The sequence below is a fragment of the Bombus vosnesenskii genome, unplaced genomic scaffold (assembly GCF_011952255.1).
Source record: "Bombus vosnesenskii isolate JDL3184/JDL3185 unplaced genomic scaffold, Bvos_JDL3184-5_v1.1 scf7180000013302, whole genome shotgun sequence".
In the NCBI taxonomy this organism is placed as follows: domain Eukaryota; kingdom Metazoa; phylum Arthropoda; class Insecta; order Hymenoptera; family Apidae; genus Bombus; species Bombus vosnesenskii.
Window position 1 is genome coordinate 1,016,136 of NW_022882951.1, and position 13,565 is coordinate 1,029,700.

A 13,565-nucleotide genomic window follows, 5' to 3' on the forward strand; every position below is an offset into this window, starting at 1 on the left:
AATAAAATAAAAATGATAAATGTGAACACAATACTTTCAATAATCATAGAATAGATACATAATCATCTCCCAATCATCTTTTTGAAGAGATAATAGACACACGCACGTATCTTGATTTTTAATTTATATTAAAAAAAAAACACACAGAAATAGCTTTGAACGAAAATCTCACAAACGTCAAGATAATTATAATTATTTTTAATTCATCGACGCTTGACGAACAAACCAATAAAGCAGAGGCTCATGAAGGAAGTAGAAAAGTTACTTTGGATGGTCTCAGAGTAGAGAAATGAGCAATTGCGCGTACGAATCGAATTGATACAACGTCTCACCTTCTGAAACCAAATATCTTCTATTATTCATCATGAACAGGTCCACTCGTCCACTTTGTTTGACTGCAGGCAAATTTGGTATCTTCTCTATGGAACTGTTCAGTACCGTATGTACAAATATCGACTCATAAACCACGGCTATCGAAGTACATAATTCACTTTCATTAGTAAAATCACTTAAATCTTGTTTTAGATTCTGAAAACAGCGATGGGATACCTTTCGGTGCCATTAACAGTTGCAAATAACGATTAGACTTGTTTGTCCGTAGTCAAGTTGCAAACTCATCTTTAGAATACGTACCCTGATCTGTACGATTGTTCATCTATAATTATTTGAACGAAATGTTATCATAGTTACGACATATCATGGTACCGTATGTAAAACTTGAGCGTATTAAACGTTACAACACAAGACTAACCGAGAAAGTGAATATTCTCTACATTACAAAAAGAAAATCTGCGATATAAGCAAAAGTTTCGAGCTTGGAGTTCAGCTGGATTCGTGGTAAAGTTTCTTTTGCTGGCTGAAAGATAACATAATTATCGAAGACAAAGTTTCACAAAGAAGACAGACTATGGAAAATACAATTTTTATATTTCGGTTCGTCAGCCCTCGATCTTATCGTCGGCTAACCGAAAGAGTTCGAAATTGCAAGGTTTGTTTCGCTTCGCAAACTTTCAGACTGCGCCTATTAAAAGTTCCAACAGAAAGGTTTCAACGTCACGATTGTGAATGTATAATGAGCGGCACGAAAGGCCTGCGCGTAATCTGCAGGACCAGTTATCGAAATATCCCCGCTGAGGAGACAACTAGAACAGAGACATCGCGTCGATTCAGTCGGAATTTAATCCTTTCAACCGATGGAAAAATTTCAACTTTGAAATTCGCCACTCATTGACATTTTTTAAAAGATTCGTTTAAAGAATTATAAACTGTCGAAAATATAATTCAAGTAACACGATTTCCACAGTAGTGGAAGATAAAAATTCGGTATTTCTTCAAACGAATCATAGTATTCCATAATTCCAAGTACCAAATTCTAAATTTAATAACAGCCCTCCTATAATTCTATACATACAAATAAAATTGTAAAAATTCCAAACAATGTTCTGTTCTCAATGCGTTCAAGCTACGATGTAACGATCGTTTAAAATTACAATTGCTGATAATTACAATATATTCATAATTAGTACGTTCTCAAAATTACGCGAGGTATCGTTCGAAAGGAAAAATGGACTTTGCAATGGGATGGAATCGTTTCAACTTGACGTTACTCGGTGTGTGGCCGGAACCGAGAAAAGTATCAAGAGGATCACGATTACTTTCGAGTATAATATTCTGGTTTACGACTATTGTGACGTTTACTTTCATCTGTGCACCACAAACAGCAAATCTGGTATTGAAATCGACTAATTTCAACGAAATAATCGAAAACCTATCGATTAATATACCGATCGCCTTTGCATTGATTAAGCAGATCGTTCTACGATATTATAAGAAAGGTATTTATATCTATATATATTTATATCTATATTTATGTTTACGTTTACGTTTACGTTTACGTTTACGTTTACGGTTACGTTTACGGTTACGTTTACGTTTACGTTTATGTTTACGTTTCTGTTTGTGTTTACGTTTGTGTTTGTGTTTACGTTTGTGTTTGTGTTTACGTTTGTGTTTATGTTTACGTTTGTGTTTATGTTTACGTTTCTGTTTGTGTTTACGTTTCTGTTTGTGTTTACGTTTGTGTTTACGTTTACGTTTGTGTTTACGTTTACGTTTGTGTTTACGTTTATGTTTACGTTTGTGTTTACGTTTACGTTTGTGTTTACGTTTATGTTTACGTTTGTGTTTATGTTTACGTTTGTGTTTATGTTTACGTTTGTGTTTATGTTTACGTTTGTGTTTATGTTTATGTTTATGTTTACGTTTGTGTTTATGTTTATGTTTATGTTTACGTTTGTGTTTATGTTTACGTTTACGTTTATGTTTACGTTTGTGTTTATGTTTACGTTTGTACGTGAGCTAATTTAACTAGAAACAGAAAGATCTAATTACTGATGCTGCACCCAATTACCCATTAATATTTTTCTAAAATATGTGACGATATCCACAAATATAATATACATATAACAATTAATATCTCCTTAGCCCTGACGCTATTACTCAGCCAAATGTTCGACGACTGGACCGAGCCAATCGCAAATCAAGATCGTCAAACGATGTTAAAGAACGCGCAAATTAGTCGAATGATATCCATAGTCTGTTCCACTCTAACGTATCTCATGCTTTTCGCTTTTATATCGCTACAAATGTGGAGTAATATGCAAAGTGCGTCAGAAACCGATCTAGGAGGACTCCTTCATCCAGCTACGTTTCCTTACAACACCAGCAAGAGTCCAAATTTCGAACTCACATGGCTGGGACAATTTATTGGCACGATGTTAGCCGGGATATCATATTCTTGCTTCGACACGTTCCTTGCGGTTCCTGTGTTACATTTGTGCGGTCAATTAACTGTTCTTAGAATGGCACTCGAGGATCTAGCTAACGCGACGAAGAAGGATAATAATTACGCAAGGTTCCATGAACGACTGGGATTCATTGTGAACAGGCACAATCTGTTATCTAGGTTGGTACAAACGATCTATTAGTGAACTAAAAATGTTTATTAAAATGTTTATTAAAATAGGTCTTAAAAGAAGATTTATTTCCCTCACCAATTATTTAAAAAAAAGAAAAGAAAAATAAATTAAGCGTTACTTAAAGAAAAGAAGATGTTAATAAATTTAGAAAAATGAAAAATGCCCAACGATAATTTAATTAAATTAGGATTTAAAGAAGCATTTGTGATCCAAGGTTTGCCGTGATCGTGGAAGATTGCTTCAATCTCACATTACTTGTTCAGACTGTAATCTGCACAGCGATGTTTTGTCTGACTGGATATCGTATGATAACTGTATGCTGAAGTTAAAATTACATTGATATTTTTCCAACGAGATAAGAAATTGCTATATAATGTACATTCCTTTCCATTTTAGTCCGTAGATCAGGAGCAAGCGGACATACGAATAGTTGGAATGATATTTTTCATCATACACGTAATTTATACTATGCTGCATCTCTTTATTTATTGTTATATAGGAGAAATGCTTCTAGGGGAAGTGAGTTATTTATATATAAATGGAAAATTTTGTTAAAGAACGAAAGTTCAATTTCTTTCTTGGAAAAGTAACGCTCCACACGCCCTAATACAACATTTACTTTCAGAGTACCGGTGTTGGGCAATCAGCATACGAGTGCGATTGGTACGATTTACCACCGAAGAACGCGATTTCACTAATTATCGTAATATGTCGCGCGAAAGTATCGTTTCAAATAACAGCTGGAAAATTCAGTCCCTTCTCCCTCGAACTCTTTAATGCTGTGAGTCAAACGATCATGCATCTAAATTATTTTCTAGTGGATTTTTACATACAGTTAGACATAGATCAGAAGAGTTGACAATGATATTTTGTTAGGTTCTAAAAACGTCTGCCGGATATCTTTCAGTATTGTTAGCCATGAAGGATTGACTGTTCGGAGAAGAGTAACATAATCGTATGGTTGAAATATATTGGTTCTTGTATATGAGAGAAAAAATAAAAAAACACTGTAAACCGAACGTTTTATAAAATTACGCTACATGTTGAATAAATATTTTGATATTCGTTCAGCGGTTCATGTTGCGATTCATATAGTCCCATAACAATGCTTTTATCCGAAGTAATTGCACAAACATTCGAAGAATCTTTTGGTAAAACGATCAAAACATTGAAATATTCATAAAACTCACATTTCGTTGAAATAGCACGTCTTCTGCTTTTCGTTATTTCCTTGTCATTTTCACTTCACCGTTTTAACTTACTGCAAGAAAAAAATATGAAATAAAAAAAATGCATCCTATATTATATATACATAATATTATAAAAAAACAATGATATTTCTGTCACTAATATAAAAAAAATTTGCACTTGTATAGCATAACATAGAAAACCACTAGGTACAAATAAAAAGCAAGCGATATGTCCCGGAGAGCTATCTATACGTTGTATCACTGCAGCGTACAGGGAAAGACTGCCCTTACATAGACCTCTGGAACTACCTAAACCCTAAGTGAATAATATGACAGAGGAAAGTTCGTTACTGGACTACGTACTATATTGAAGGTATTGGCATTACTATATAACTACACATTTAAAAAATTTGCATAGAAGAGAAATGAAATTTTTAATTACGTTATATTTTATTTTTATATATTAATCCTGCAAATATAATATAATAAACATGCTACATAAATGTAACCGGTACAAATTTAATTCAATCTATTTCATAAACATAATTTTACAAACTGTATGTTTTATATTTTATAGAATTCCTGGGCATTATATTCATCGACTAAACAAATTTCTTTGACAACGTTACCTTCTAGTAATAATTGTAATTATTCATAGATTATTTGCTCGATGTGATCCAATTTCTTTTACTTGTGAATTTTGACACGCATCAATGAAAGGAACGTAGTATATACTGAGAGAGTTGCAAAAACGCAGGCATCACTTGCTTCTTTTTTATTTTCTCGTGTCGTGGAAGAAGTTATGAATAATTACAAATGAATACATACTTGCAACAGCCAAACTGTAATGATAGATTCAACTTACCTCGACATAAAGTTCAGAATGACACTGTACTGCATATTCACGAATAATTGATATCATAATGCGCATTCTGACTGCATGAAGGGGACATGCGCTAAGAAGAACGACGGAATAGCTCCCCAACGTAAGAACAGGTGATTCAGTTATGGGAAAAAGGGCCTCTATGGATAACCAACAAGGTAATGTTACATATTAGATAAAAAATATTTGTAAAATGTAGCAGTAGTTGTAGAAAATTTTCTTTTGTCATCTTAATTGTTAAAAATAAATGATTATGTAAGTGAAAATAATACAAAAGGAGTAAAAACGAAGGAAATTATATTTTTAAGTAATATACATACACCGCAAACAGAAAAAGAAATATTGTATGTTAAATTTTGAGGTCGAAAACAGTTTTTTAGTAAACAATGATTTAGATTTAAAATACCAAAAAAATAGAGACTATATTTTTGAAGAATACTAAAGTTAGAAAAAAAATGTTATGTATATATATATATATATATTATTGACATGCAGAATTATTTATTAAGCACCTATTTATAATAGATGGAAACATAGATTTAAACTATGTGTATGGTTGGAACTATCACATGCTAAAGTTTATGGGTATCTGGCCGGAAGAAAGGAAATGGAACCGGCCTTCCAGTTATCACATTCTGTTACCGTTTATCATGATGGTGTGCTTCGCATGTGCCCCGCAAACTATTAATCTTTTGTTAATCGCGGGTAACTCTAACTTGGTGATCGAGAATCTTTCGACTAATATTACTACCACGATTTCACTTATGAAGGCTATGGCTGTTTGGATCAAAGGCAAACGTAAGCATTTCAGAAAATTAACAAGTAAGGATTTATCATGTTTCTTTTCAGTAAAAATACTGCCAAATATAAACTATATAAATCTTATTCTATTATTCTACTTCATTATATTCTATTACCTATCTACGTTATATTCTACAATATTCTTTAATCATATTTCAATTGTCAAACAAAACGGACTCTCAAAACGTACTCTATCTGCCATTTTCTCTTACTACAAGCATTAAAGTTTTTGGTAAAGTGCATGGCTAATGACTGGAACACAACGACGGACAAAGCCGAACGAGAAACAATGGTGAACATCCGGAGGATCACTAGAAAGACTACAATAAGAAGCACGTTGATGGCCAACATTGTCCTTCTCGCTTTTGTGCCTGCACGGTTGTTTAGTATGAGATACAGTGACAACATGCTGTTCTATCGTGGCTATTTCCCCTATAACATTACCATCAGTCCAAATTACGAATTGACAATGATCGGTCAATTCATGGCTACTTTTTATGCGGCCACTACGTACACAGCAGTAGATACTTTTGTCGTTCTGTTGATTTTCCATGTCTGCGGACAGCTTTCGAATTTGAGAGACGATTTACGGAAGATTCATTCGTACGATAAGAAAGATCTGGAAATGAAGTTGCAGAAAATTATTCAGAAGCATGAATATATTAGTAGGTTCGTATTCAAAAAATTTGTTCTTTTTGAAGATGGTAAAAAAGATGGAAGGAGCACAGTGATGAGTATAAATTATAATAAGAAGAATTATGAGATATTAATTAACGAAATTGAAATTCGAGAATTTAAAATCTTTCTAAGTCCATCTTTTACTTTCTTTGTTTTAACCATTAAATGCATAATTTTGCCATCTGACAATTATTAATCATGTCGTATGCATATTTAAGATTCGCCAACAAGATAGAGAATTCTTTCAACATGATGCTCCTCCTTCAAATGCTGAGTTGCACCATTCAGATATGCTCTCAATCTTACCAAGTCATTATGGTACGAAGAAAACATACCTTTCCAAATGTATATCGCACTAAAGTATCAACAAATTTTCTAAAATAAATACACCATCTTTGACATCATTTAATTTATAGTCATTTGGAGAGCAAGAGATGGAATACATGATTTTGCAACTTTCGTTTCTGCTGATATACGTAGTTTATGTGATGTTGCATTTGTTCCTATATTGTTACATGGGCGAAAAACTAACTTCCGAGGTACCTTTTACGAAAGAAAAATTAATTAATCGATGTTTTCGGTAATTAAAATTTGCAATTTTTTTCAGAGTACAGAAATTGCCGACACGGTGTACAATGCCGAATGGTACAATTTACCTCCCAAGAATGCAAGATGGCTTATAATTATCATGTGTCGTGCCAGGGCTTCGCCTTTAAAAATTACAGCAGGCAAATTTTGTTCCTTTACTTTAGTGCTATTCTCTCAGGTAAGCGTGAACGAGTCATAATACAATTTACTCTAAAATGTGTTATAACGCAAGCGTGTCATTAGCAGAATTGAAATGTGCATTCGATAAATTCGTCGTGTCATGCGCTTTCGTATGAGATAAAAAAACGTACAGCATTCTGCTTCAAAAACTGTAGTTCACTCTCGTTTCTTGAAAAATACTGAAAATATTAAAAATATATATATATATGCTATTACACTGGTCATAGAAAACTATAAAATTTTTTCCTCGACCACTTTTTTCTAATATATGCAATTTACAAGAAAAACACTGGCTAATAAATCCGTAAACGCCCTATACATTTAAGATTTAGTTCAAATATAAGATAAGATGTATGTATATGTTTAAGATAGGAATGTAAACTGGTGAAAGTCTTTAGATAGAACAATATTCTAAAAGAAATGCGAGAATGTGTAGAAGTTAGAAAAATACGTAATCCAGACCCTTCGTCTGGGCTGTGAAAACGAATAATAATATAAAAAAGAACAATATACATATGTGACATTTCACATTTACATAAACATATACAGAGCAATTTCTTTTTCTTGTGTTTAGGTCTTAAAAACCTCGATGGGATATGTTTCCGTTCTACACGCAATGAAAAATAAATAATATACTTCTGCAAATTTTACAACTGTCCATTAACTTGATAAAAGAAGTATTACGAGAAGAAAATCTTAATATATTCCTCTAAATGATAAATTATGCCCCAAAGCAACAAGAAGTAAAAAGACGAGATGAAAAATTTGACAGCGTAAAGAGTAATCGAATTATTAATTATTAACAAGATTCCTCGAGACCACGAATATTTCTGACGAAACATTTTTCTTTCTTCTTGCGTTCATTTTTCTCCACATCGACATTTTTTCTTTTTTCTTTTTGCTTTGGGTGCATAATACTTGAGCAGCTTTAAACTTATTTCTAGTTGACTACTTACAGACGATCCGCAGACACGCTATTGATGAATATTTAACCAGTCTACGATCCGTAACCGCAGCTGATACTTTTGTTACAAGTGTTGCTCGTGTTAGGTATCATCATTGTCCACTGTCATTTTCCCTATTTCTCATCGATTATGCGCTCTTTTTGAGGTGGAAACTTGGACACATTGCGAATGGACGACAGTTGGTATACCATCACGAGTAGCTACGATCAAAAGCAATGGTGTTACTGCTATTATACTATAATATGAAAATAATATAAATAATACAATTATGCTAAAATATAATATAATGAATCATCAAGAAAACTCTGAATCAATAGCCCGCGAATTTTTTAGCAAATTCATATTTCCATGAATATCATTTAAGAAAATAGAACTTGGATAAAAAATTGTTTTACTTTCTGGATATTATAGAGAATACTGTACTGTATCACGTGCATTTTGTGCAATTTTTCATTTCCAAAATTTCCATAAATTCATGAAAATCCGAAATCTGTTAATCAGTAAAAATTGTTTATTCGTATAGAATAACGATTAAGAATACATAGAAGAAAACTTGTAGAAGTGATTTGCAAGAGTTTTCACCGTTTATTTCCGTCAACGTTGACGAATGAAAGTTCGCGTGGTGCGTGGCTAATAAACGTTATTAACAATTGTGTATGGAACACCATCACAATGGGTGAAAACAAAGAGAGATTGGCCATAGTTTTCTTTGATGCGCGCAGATAAAAAATAAACGAGCTGTACGGTTTGCTGGCAACAGAAAACGTCACCTTATAAAAATCACCGCTCCCATCGTCTGCGACGTTACTTTAGTTCTTCTCATGTCGCGAAGTACACGACTTTTCTCTTACACGAGAACTTACAATAATTTTTTCTTTGTACGATGAATAATTTCGATTATAATTAATACTTGATTTGTTTCGTGAGATACTTTTAGTTTGACCAAAAGGTCCAGTCTGTTGTGTATATGGTGAGAAATTAAATTAAGTCGACAGAAAATGATGTTAAATGCGAAGATTTTGATTATCATGGGATTAGTGAGTTATGGGGTTATTGCTAGAAACATGGAAGGCAATAAAGAGCTTCTTAAGGAACCAAATAATAAGAAGCATGGAGTTTCTATGTTGATGGAAATAGCGAAGGAGCTTGTACAAAGATCCTCGACTAGTAGTCAGGTATGTCATCATATAATAATATATTATAAATATAATAGTGAATTATATTTATTATGTACATATTTAATATCGTATACAAGGTGTTTCTAGCACCTTAGCTTAGGTCAAATACATTTATATTCAATTTAAGAAAGTAAAGGCAACTGGAATCTTTGATTTCGCCTCTGCTTCAGAAGCAAACACATATACCTCGTGTTGCACTATGCGAAATTATTTAATTTTAATTCGTGAAATATTCGTCTACATAGTTTCAACATTTTTGGTGAGAAATATCTTATACAGTAGCATAATAATGATAACAGAAATTATTACAAAACCGAACATACTGAAGTAATTTTGTCAGAAATTATAAAATAAACGAATTAAGAATAGATGAGGTATTAATTTTTAACGATACAATTCTTACAGGTATTGAATCTGAATTTATCAAATTTGTTATTACTTTTGGTATTGAAAGCAGTCGTGTTTGGAGCAGGATATCTAGGCCATCATGGTTACAAAGGACGCGACTTAGAAGAAGGTGTATTTTATCGAAACAATTATCAAAATTGAACAATGTTTTCTTATATTTAGACATACCAAATATTGAAAATAATAATATATTTCTAGAAAATGTGGTATCTGAAGCTGAAGTTACGTTGGCATTAGGATACTTAATGGGAGATACCTGTCTGTATAGAGCAGCTTGTGAAGAACCTCACGTCGCGAAAGAATATCTAGGAGCTGCAGAAATGATCATCCAAACGATAAAATTGCTACCCCAGTACGTAATTTATAATAAATTTTTCTAAATATATCTTTTAGTTCGTCTAGCGCTAGATTATGAATTTTCATGCCTTTATGGAAAAAAGATACAAAGGATAAATAAAATGCATATAATATTCAAAAATGTATAAAATATACAAAGTAAAGTATTTTTATACATAATATTTAGTACATGAAATAAATCTCTACTCAGGTCCCGTTTCTTTGTGTTCATAAAGGCATAAATGTGCATAAATATTCGCAGCTTATAATTTTTAAAAATAGCTGTATCTACTTTTCAGAGGTTCGTCGATTGAAGGGAAGTATCAGCAAATAGTGACGGAATTCCGAAAAGCCATCGAACATGGTGTTGCAGATAATTGTCCGCCTCAATATACTTGCAAGAAAGAGAATATTAAGAATTTTTTGAAAGAAGAGGGGAAATGAAAACATGCTGAATTAATAGTTGATGCTCTGGAAGAACCTATAGTATTTGTTGGATGCTTCCAAAAATAAATTATACGCTTCTAAATGACTCCTTTAATTTTTTACCATTATTACATTTGTCCATAGAGCTCTTTTTTGTTACTTGTCAATTTGATAATTAGTGTCAATTGAAAAAACTAACCTCTATCAATTATCCTTTTTTAAACAAATTGATCATTTTTCTAGTAACGTCGTAGATTACAATGATTGTTAGGCTTTATATAATTAATTTCTGACAGTGTAAAAACCGAAGTACTTAAGTGCACGAAGAATTGAACTTGAAATATCCAGATTGTGCTGAAAAATTTTATTTTATTAGAGACCAGTACGGCGTCGGACGGCCCATCGGCGGAACCGACAGCCAAACGATATATAGATATATCTAGAATTTTATGATTCATGTACCATAAAGCTTGAAAAATTACTAACAATATACACGCAGTATATCTGCATAATTTTAACATATTACATATTTAGTTACCTGCTTCTTCCTCCAAAACTATCAAGAATCTTACTTCTCAGTTTCAAATTCGTATTCATATGCGCCATCTTGATGTTTTCTAGCATTCCTTTCCTAGAAATGATTTAATTTTTATTGAAAAAACGTAAAAACAGTAGTATCTGATAAAATATGCATTATCTTAAACATAACGAGATACTTAAGTAAAATGTTAAACGTTGATTTACCTAATTTTTCTTATTTTATTTCAATTTTACGACGAAGAAATAATGCATTAGTATCACAGTCGTTTAAAAACTAAAAGCTTTCGTATTCGCCGCCAGACGTCAGTTCTGCAGTTTGACAACTAACCTATCATGATGAGGCATACAGCATTGACGATCAAGTTTTGATTTTCGCCTATTCACGCCGTTTGAGCATATAAACAATTTTTGCCTGTAATAGTATTACAGTACTTATAACGATTGACTAAAAAATGAGTTCCATAGGCACAGGGGTAAATATATAGTGTATTAATTTAAAAGAAACTGTGATAATCCATTAGTTATGAACAATTATAAAATATAACCTCCTTCTGATTTTCAGTATGATTTGTCTGCTTCTCAATTTTCACCTGACGGACGTGTGTTTCAAGTGGAATATGCACAAAAAGCCGTCGAAAATGGAGGGTGAGTGTTCAAATAGTTTTATTTGTCAATTTATCCTAAAAATATCTTTTGCGGATTTGGTTATCTACACCGTTCACAAGACTTTAAAGATACTGCAGTGACAGAGAATTTTCAATAATTTATAAACTTTTGTTATAGTTTAAAATATTTATTTGAAAATTATATTGCTTTGATTATAGAACAGTTATAGGATTAAGAGGAAAAGATGGCATTGTATTTGCTGTGGAAAAGATAGTTACTTCCAAGCTTTATGAGGTTGGCACAAATAAAAGAATATTCAATATAGACAAACATCTTGGTATGGCAGTTTCTGGTTTGATATCCGATGCCAGACAGATCGTAGAGATCGCTAGATCCGAAGCGTCTAGCTACAAATCCCAATATGGAATTGGTATTCCTCTGAAATACTTAAACGAAAGAGTTTCTATGTACATGCATGCGTATACTTTGTATTCGGCAGTCAGGCCATACGGCTGTTCTGTAATACTTGGTGCATATGAACACGATGGCCCAGCTATGTATATGATAGATCCTTCTGGAGTTTCATATGGGTACTACGGTTGTGCTGTTGGTATGTATTAATATATGAGATATGTCCATTTTAAATATATACATATGATTATTTCTATAAACATCTTCTATAAACATCTATAAACATCGGATACAATTTTTAATTTTTTACAAAAAAATGTTAAAATACTTTGGTCAGAAGTAATTAATTTGAAAGATATTTTGACTTTAATCTTGTAAAATTTATTGTATGAAAGGCAAGGGAAGACAACGCAACGTTTTTATGTTTATATTTTCCTTGCCTTTCATACGATAAGTTTTACGAAAGTAAAGTTAAAATATATCTCGAACTAATCATTTTTTAATCAAGGTACCTTAATACTTTTTTATAGAGAATTAAAGTATGTATCGAATGGTGTATAAGAAATTGTTAATGTTAAAAAGTTATGTTATTGAAATCTCTGAAAAATAAGAAAGTAAAAAAAGAATCGATATATCTTATTAAGTTTTCCCCATGAAATCAAACAACTATCATCTGAAATATTTTTCGAATTTCTGATATTTATAGAAATAATCAGATGTATATATTTAAAACGGACATATCACATATATTAATACATACCAACAGCACAACCATTATATTTAAATACATCATCCTGTAGGCAAGGCAAAACAGTCTGCAAAGACGGAAATTGAAAAATTGAAGCTATCTGAAATGACTTGCAATGAATTAGTAAAAGAAGCAGCACGTATAATTTATCTTGTTCACGATGAATTAAAAGACAAGCAGTTTGAGCTTGAAATGAGCTGGGTTGGTAAACACACGAATGGAAGGCACGAGCGTATTCCGGCGGACGTAAAAGCTGATGCTGAGGCAAAAGCGAAACAAGCAATGGCGGAAGATTCAGACAGTGACACGGAAGACATGTAAATTGACTCGATAATCTTAAAGATACTTTTTCTATTGTAAGTTATAATTTAAATACCTACAAATTACTGCAACAAATTTATTGTCATCTTGATATAGTCAAATAAAGAATACTGTCTGTTGTTTATAAAATTGCATATTCTCTCTTTTTAATATAAAGCATCATTTAGTTTCATAATCTCTCGATGTGTTACAAACGAATGTTATGGATTTCTTTTATCAATTTACCACAGTGTGACATAACTTTTTAATCTGCTCGAGAAAAATCCTGCATCACACATCCATTCGTTAAATGTAAATTCTGTAAACAATCGGGGGCCTGTCATCCGCA

The 13,565-nt window shown here is 32.3% G+C and overlaps 3 protein-coding genes and 1 long non-coding RNA gene across 4 annotated transcripts in view; 3 read left to right on the forward strand and 1 right to left on the reverse strand.

Annotated features, from left to right (window-relative positions):
* Positions 1 to 1,506: 1,506 nt before the first annotated feature.
* LOC117234211 lies at positions 1,507 to 8,107 on the forward strand. Its single transcript, XM_033495198.1, has 9 exons — positions 1,507 to 1,835; positions 2,485 to 2,986; positions 4,050 to 4,129; positions 5,577 to 5,849; positions 6,071 to 6,521; positions 6,749 to 6,848; positions 6,947 to 7,069; positions 7,138 to 7,296; positions 7,873 to 8,107. The coding sequence occupies exons 1-9, from the start codon at positions 1,565 to 1,567 to the stop codon at positions 7,927 to 7,929; spliced, it is 2,016 nt and encodes a 671-aa protein (XP_033351089.1). The 5' UTR covers positions 1,507 to 1,564; the 3' UTR covers positions 7,930 to 8,107.
* A 79-nt stretch (positions 8,108 to 8,186) lies between these two features.
* The window catches only part of LOC117234181, a 77,766-nt gene continuing 72,387 nt past the window's right edge, over positions 8,187 to 13,565 (reverse strand). Inside the window, exon 2 of the long non-coding RNA XR_004493484.1 lies at positions 8,187 to 8,463. This is a non-coding gene — a long non-coding RNA (uncharacterized LOC117234181). The remainder of the gene's footprint in view (positions 8,464 to 13,565) is intronic.
* On the forward strand, positions 9,196 to 10,644 carry LOC117234180. The gene is made up of 4 exons (XM_033495161.1): positions 9,196 to 9,438; positions 9,847 to 9,958; positions 10,012 to 10,201; positions 10,485 to 10,644. Exons 1-4 carry the CDS (start codon positions 9,262 to 9,264, stop codon positions 10,627 to 10,629), a joined length of 624 nt encoding a protein of 207 aa, XP_033351052.1. The 5' UTR covers positions 9,196 to 9,261; the 3' UTR covers positions 10,630 to 10,644.
* Positions 11,474 to 13,371, forward strand: LOC117234178 (proteasome subunit alpha type-3). Its single transcript, XM_033495154.1, has 4 exons — positions 11,474 to 11,624; positions 11,714 to 11,796; positions 11,976 to 12,367; positions 12,969 to 13,371. Exons 1-4 carry the CDS (start codon positions 11,604 to 11,606, stop codon positions 13,235 to 13,237), a joined length of 765 nt encoding a protein of 254 aa, XP_033351045.1. The 5' UTR covers positions 11,474 to 11,603; the 3' UTR covers positions 13,238 to 13,371.

What these genes read in the sequence shown, in the direction of transcription:
- LOC117234211 (XM_033495198.1), top strand. Translation starts at nt 1,565, where the DNA reads ATGGACTTTGCAATGGGATGGAATCGTTTCAACTTGACGTTACTCGGT. An exon ending in TGTTTGGATCAAAGGCAAAC is followed by an intron (nt 5,850 to 6,070) that starts GTAAGCATTTCA and finishes TCTTACTACAAG; the next exon opens with CATTAAAGTTTTTGGTAAAG. An exon ending in GCGAAAAACTAACTTCCGAG is followed by an intron (nt 7,070 to 7,137) that starts GTACCTTTTACG and finishes AATTTTTTTCAG; the next exon opens with AGTACAGAAATTGCCGACAC.
- LOC117234180 (XM_033495161.1), top strand. Translation starts at nt 9,262, where the DNA reads ATGATGTTAAATGCGAAGATTTTGATTATCATGGGATTAGTGAGTTAT. An exon ending in AGGACGCGACTTAGAAGAAG is followed by an intron (nt 9,959 to 10,011) that starts GTGTATTTTATC and finishes TCTTATATTTAG; the next exon opens with ACATACCAAATATTGAAAAT. An exon ending in ACGATAAAATTGCTACCCCA is followed by an intron (nt 10,202 to 10,484) that starts GTACGTAATTTA and finishes TCTACTTTTCAG; the next exon opens with AGGTTCGTCGATTGAAGGGA.
- LOC117234178 (XM_033495154.1), top strand. Translation starts at nt 11,604, where the DNA reads ATGAGTTCCATAGGCACAGGG. An exon ending in AAAGCCGTCGAAAATGGAGG is followed by an intron (nt 11,797 to 11,975) that starts GTGAGTGTTCAA and finishes CTTTGATTATAG; the next exon opens with AACAGTTATAGGATTAAGAG. An exon ending in GTACTACGGTTGTGCTGTTG is followed by an intron (nt 12,368 to 12,968) that starts GTATGTATTAAT and finishes ATCATCCTGTAG; the next exon opens with GCAAGGCAAAACAGTCTGCA.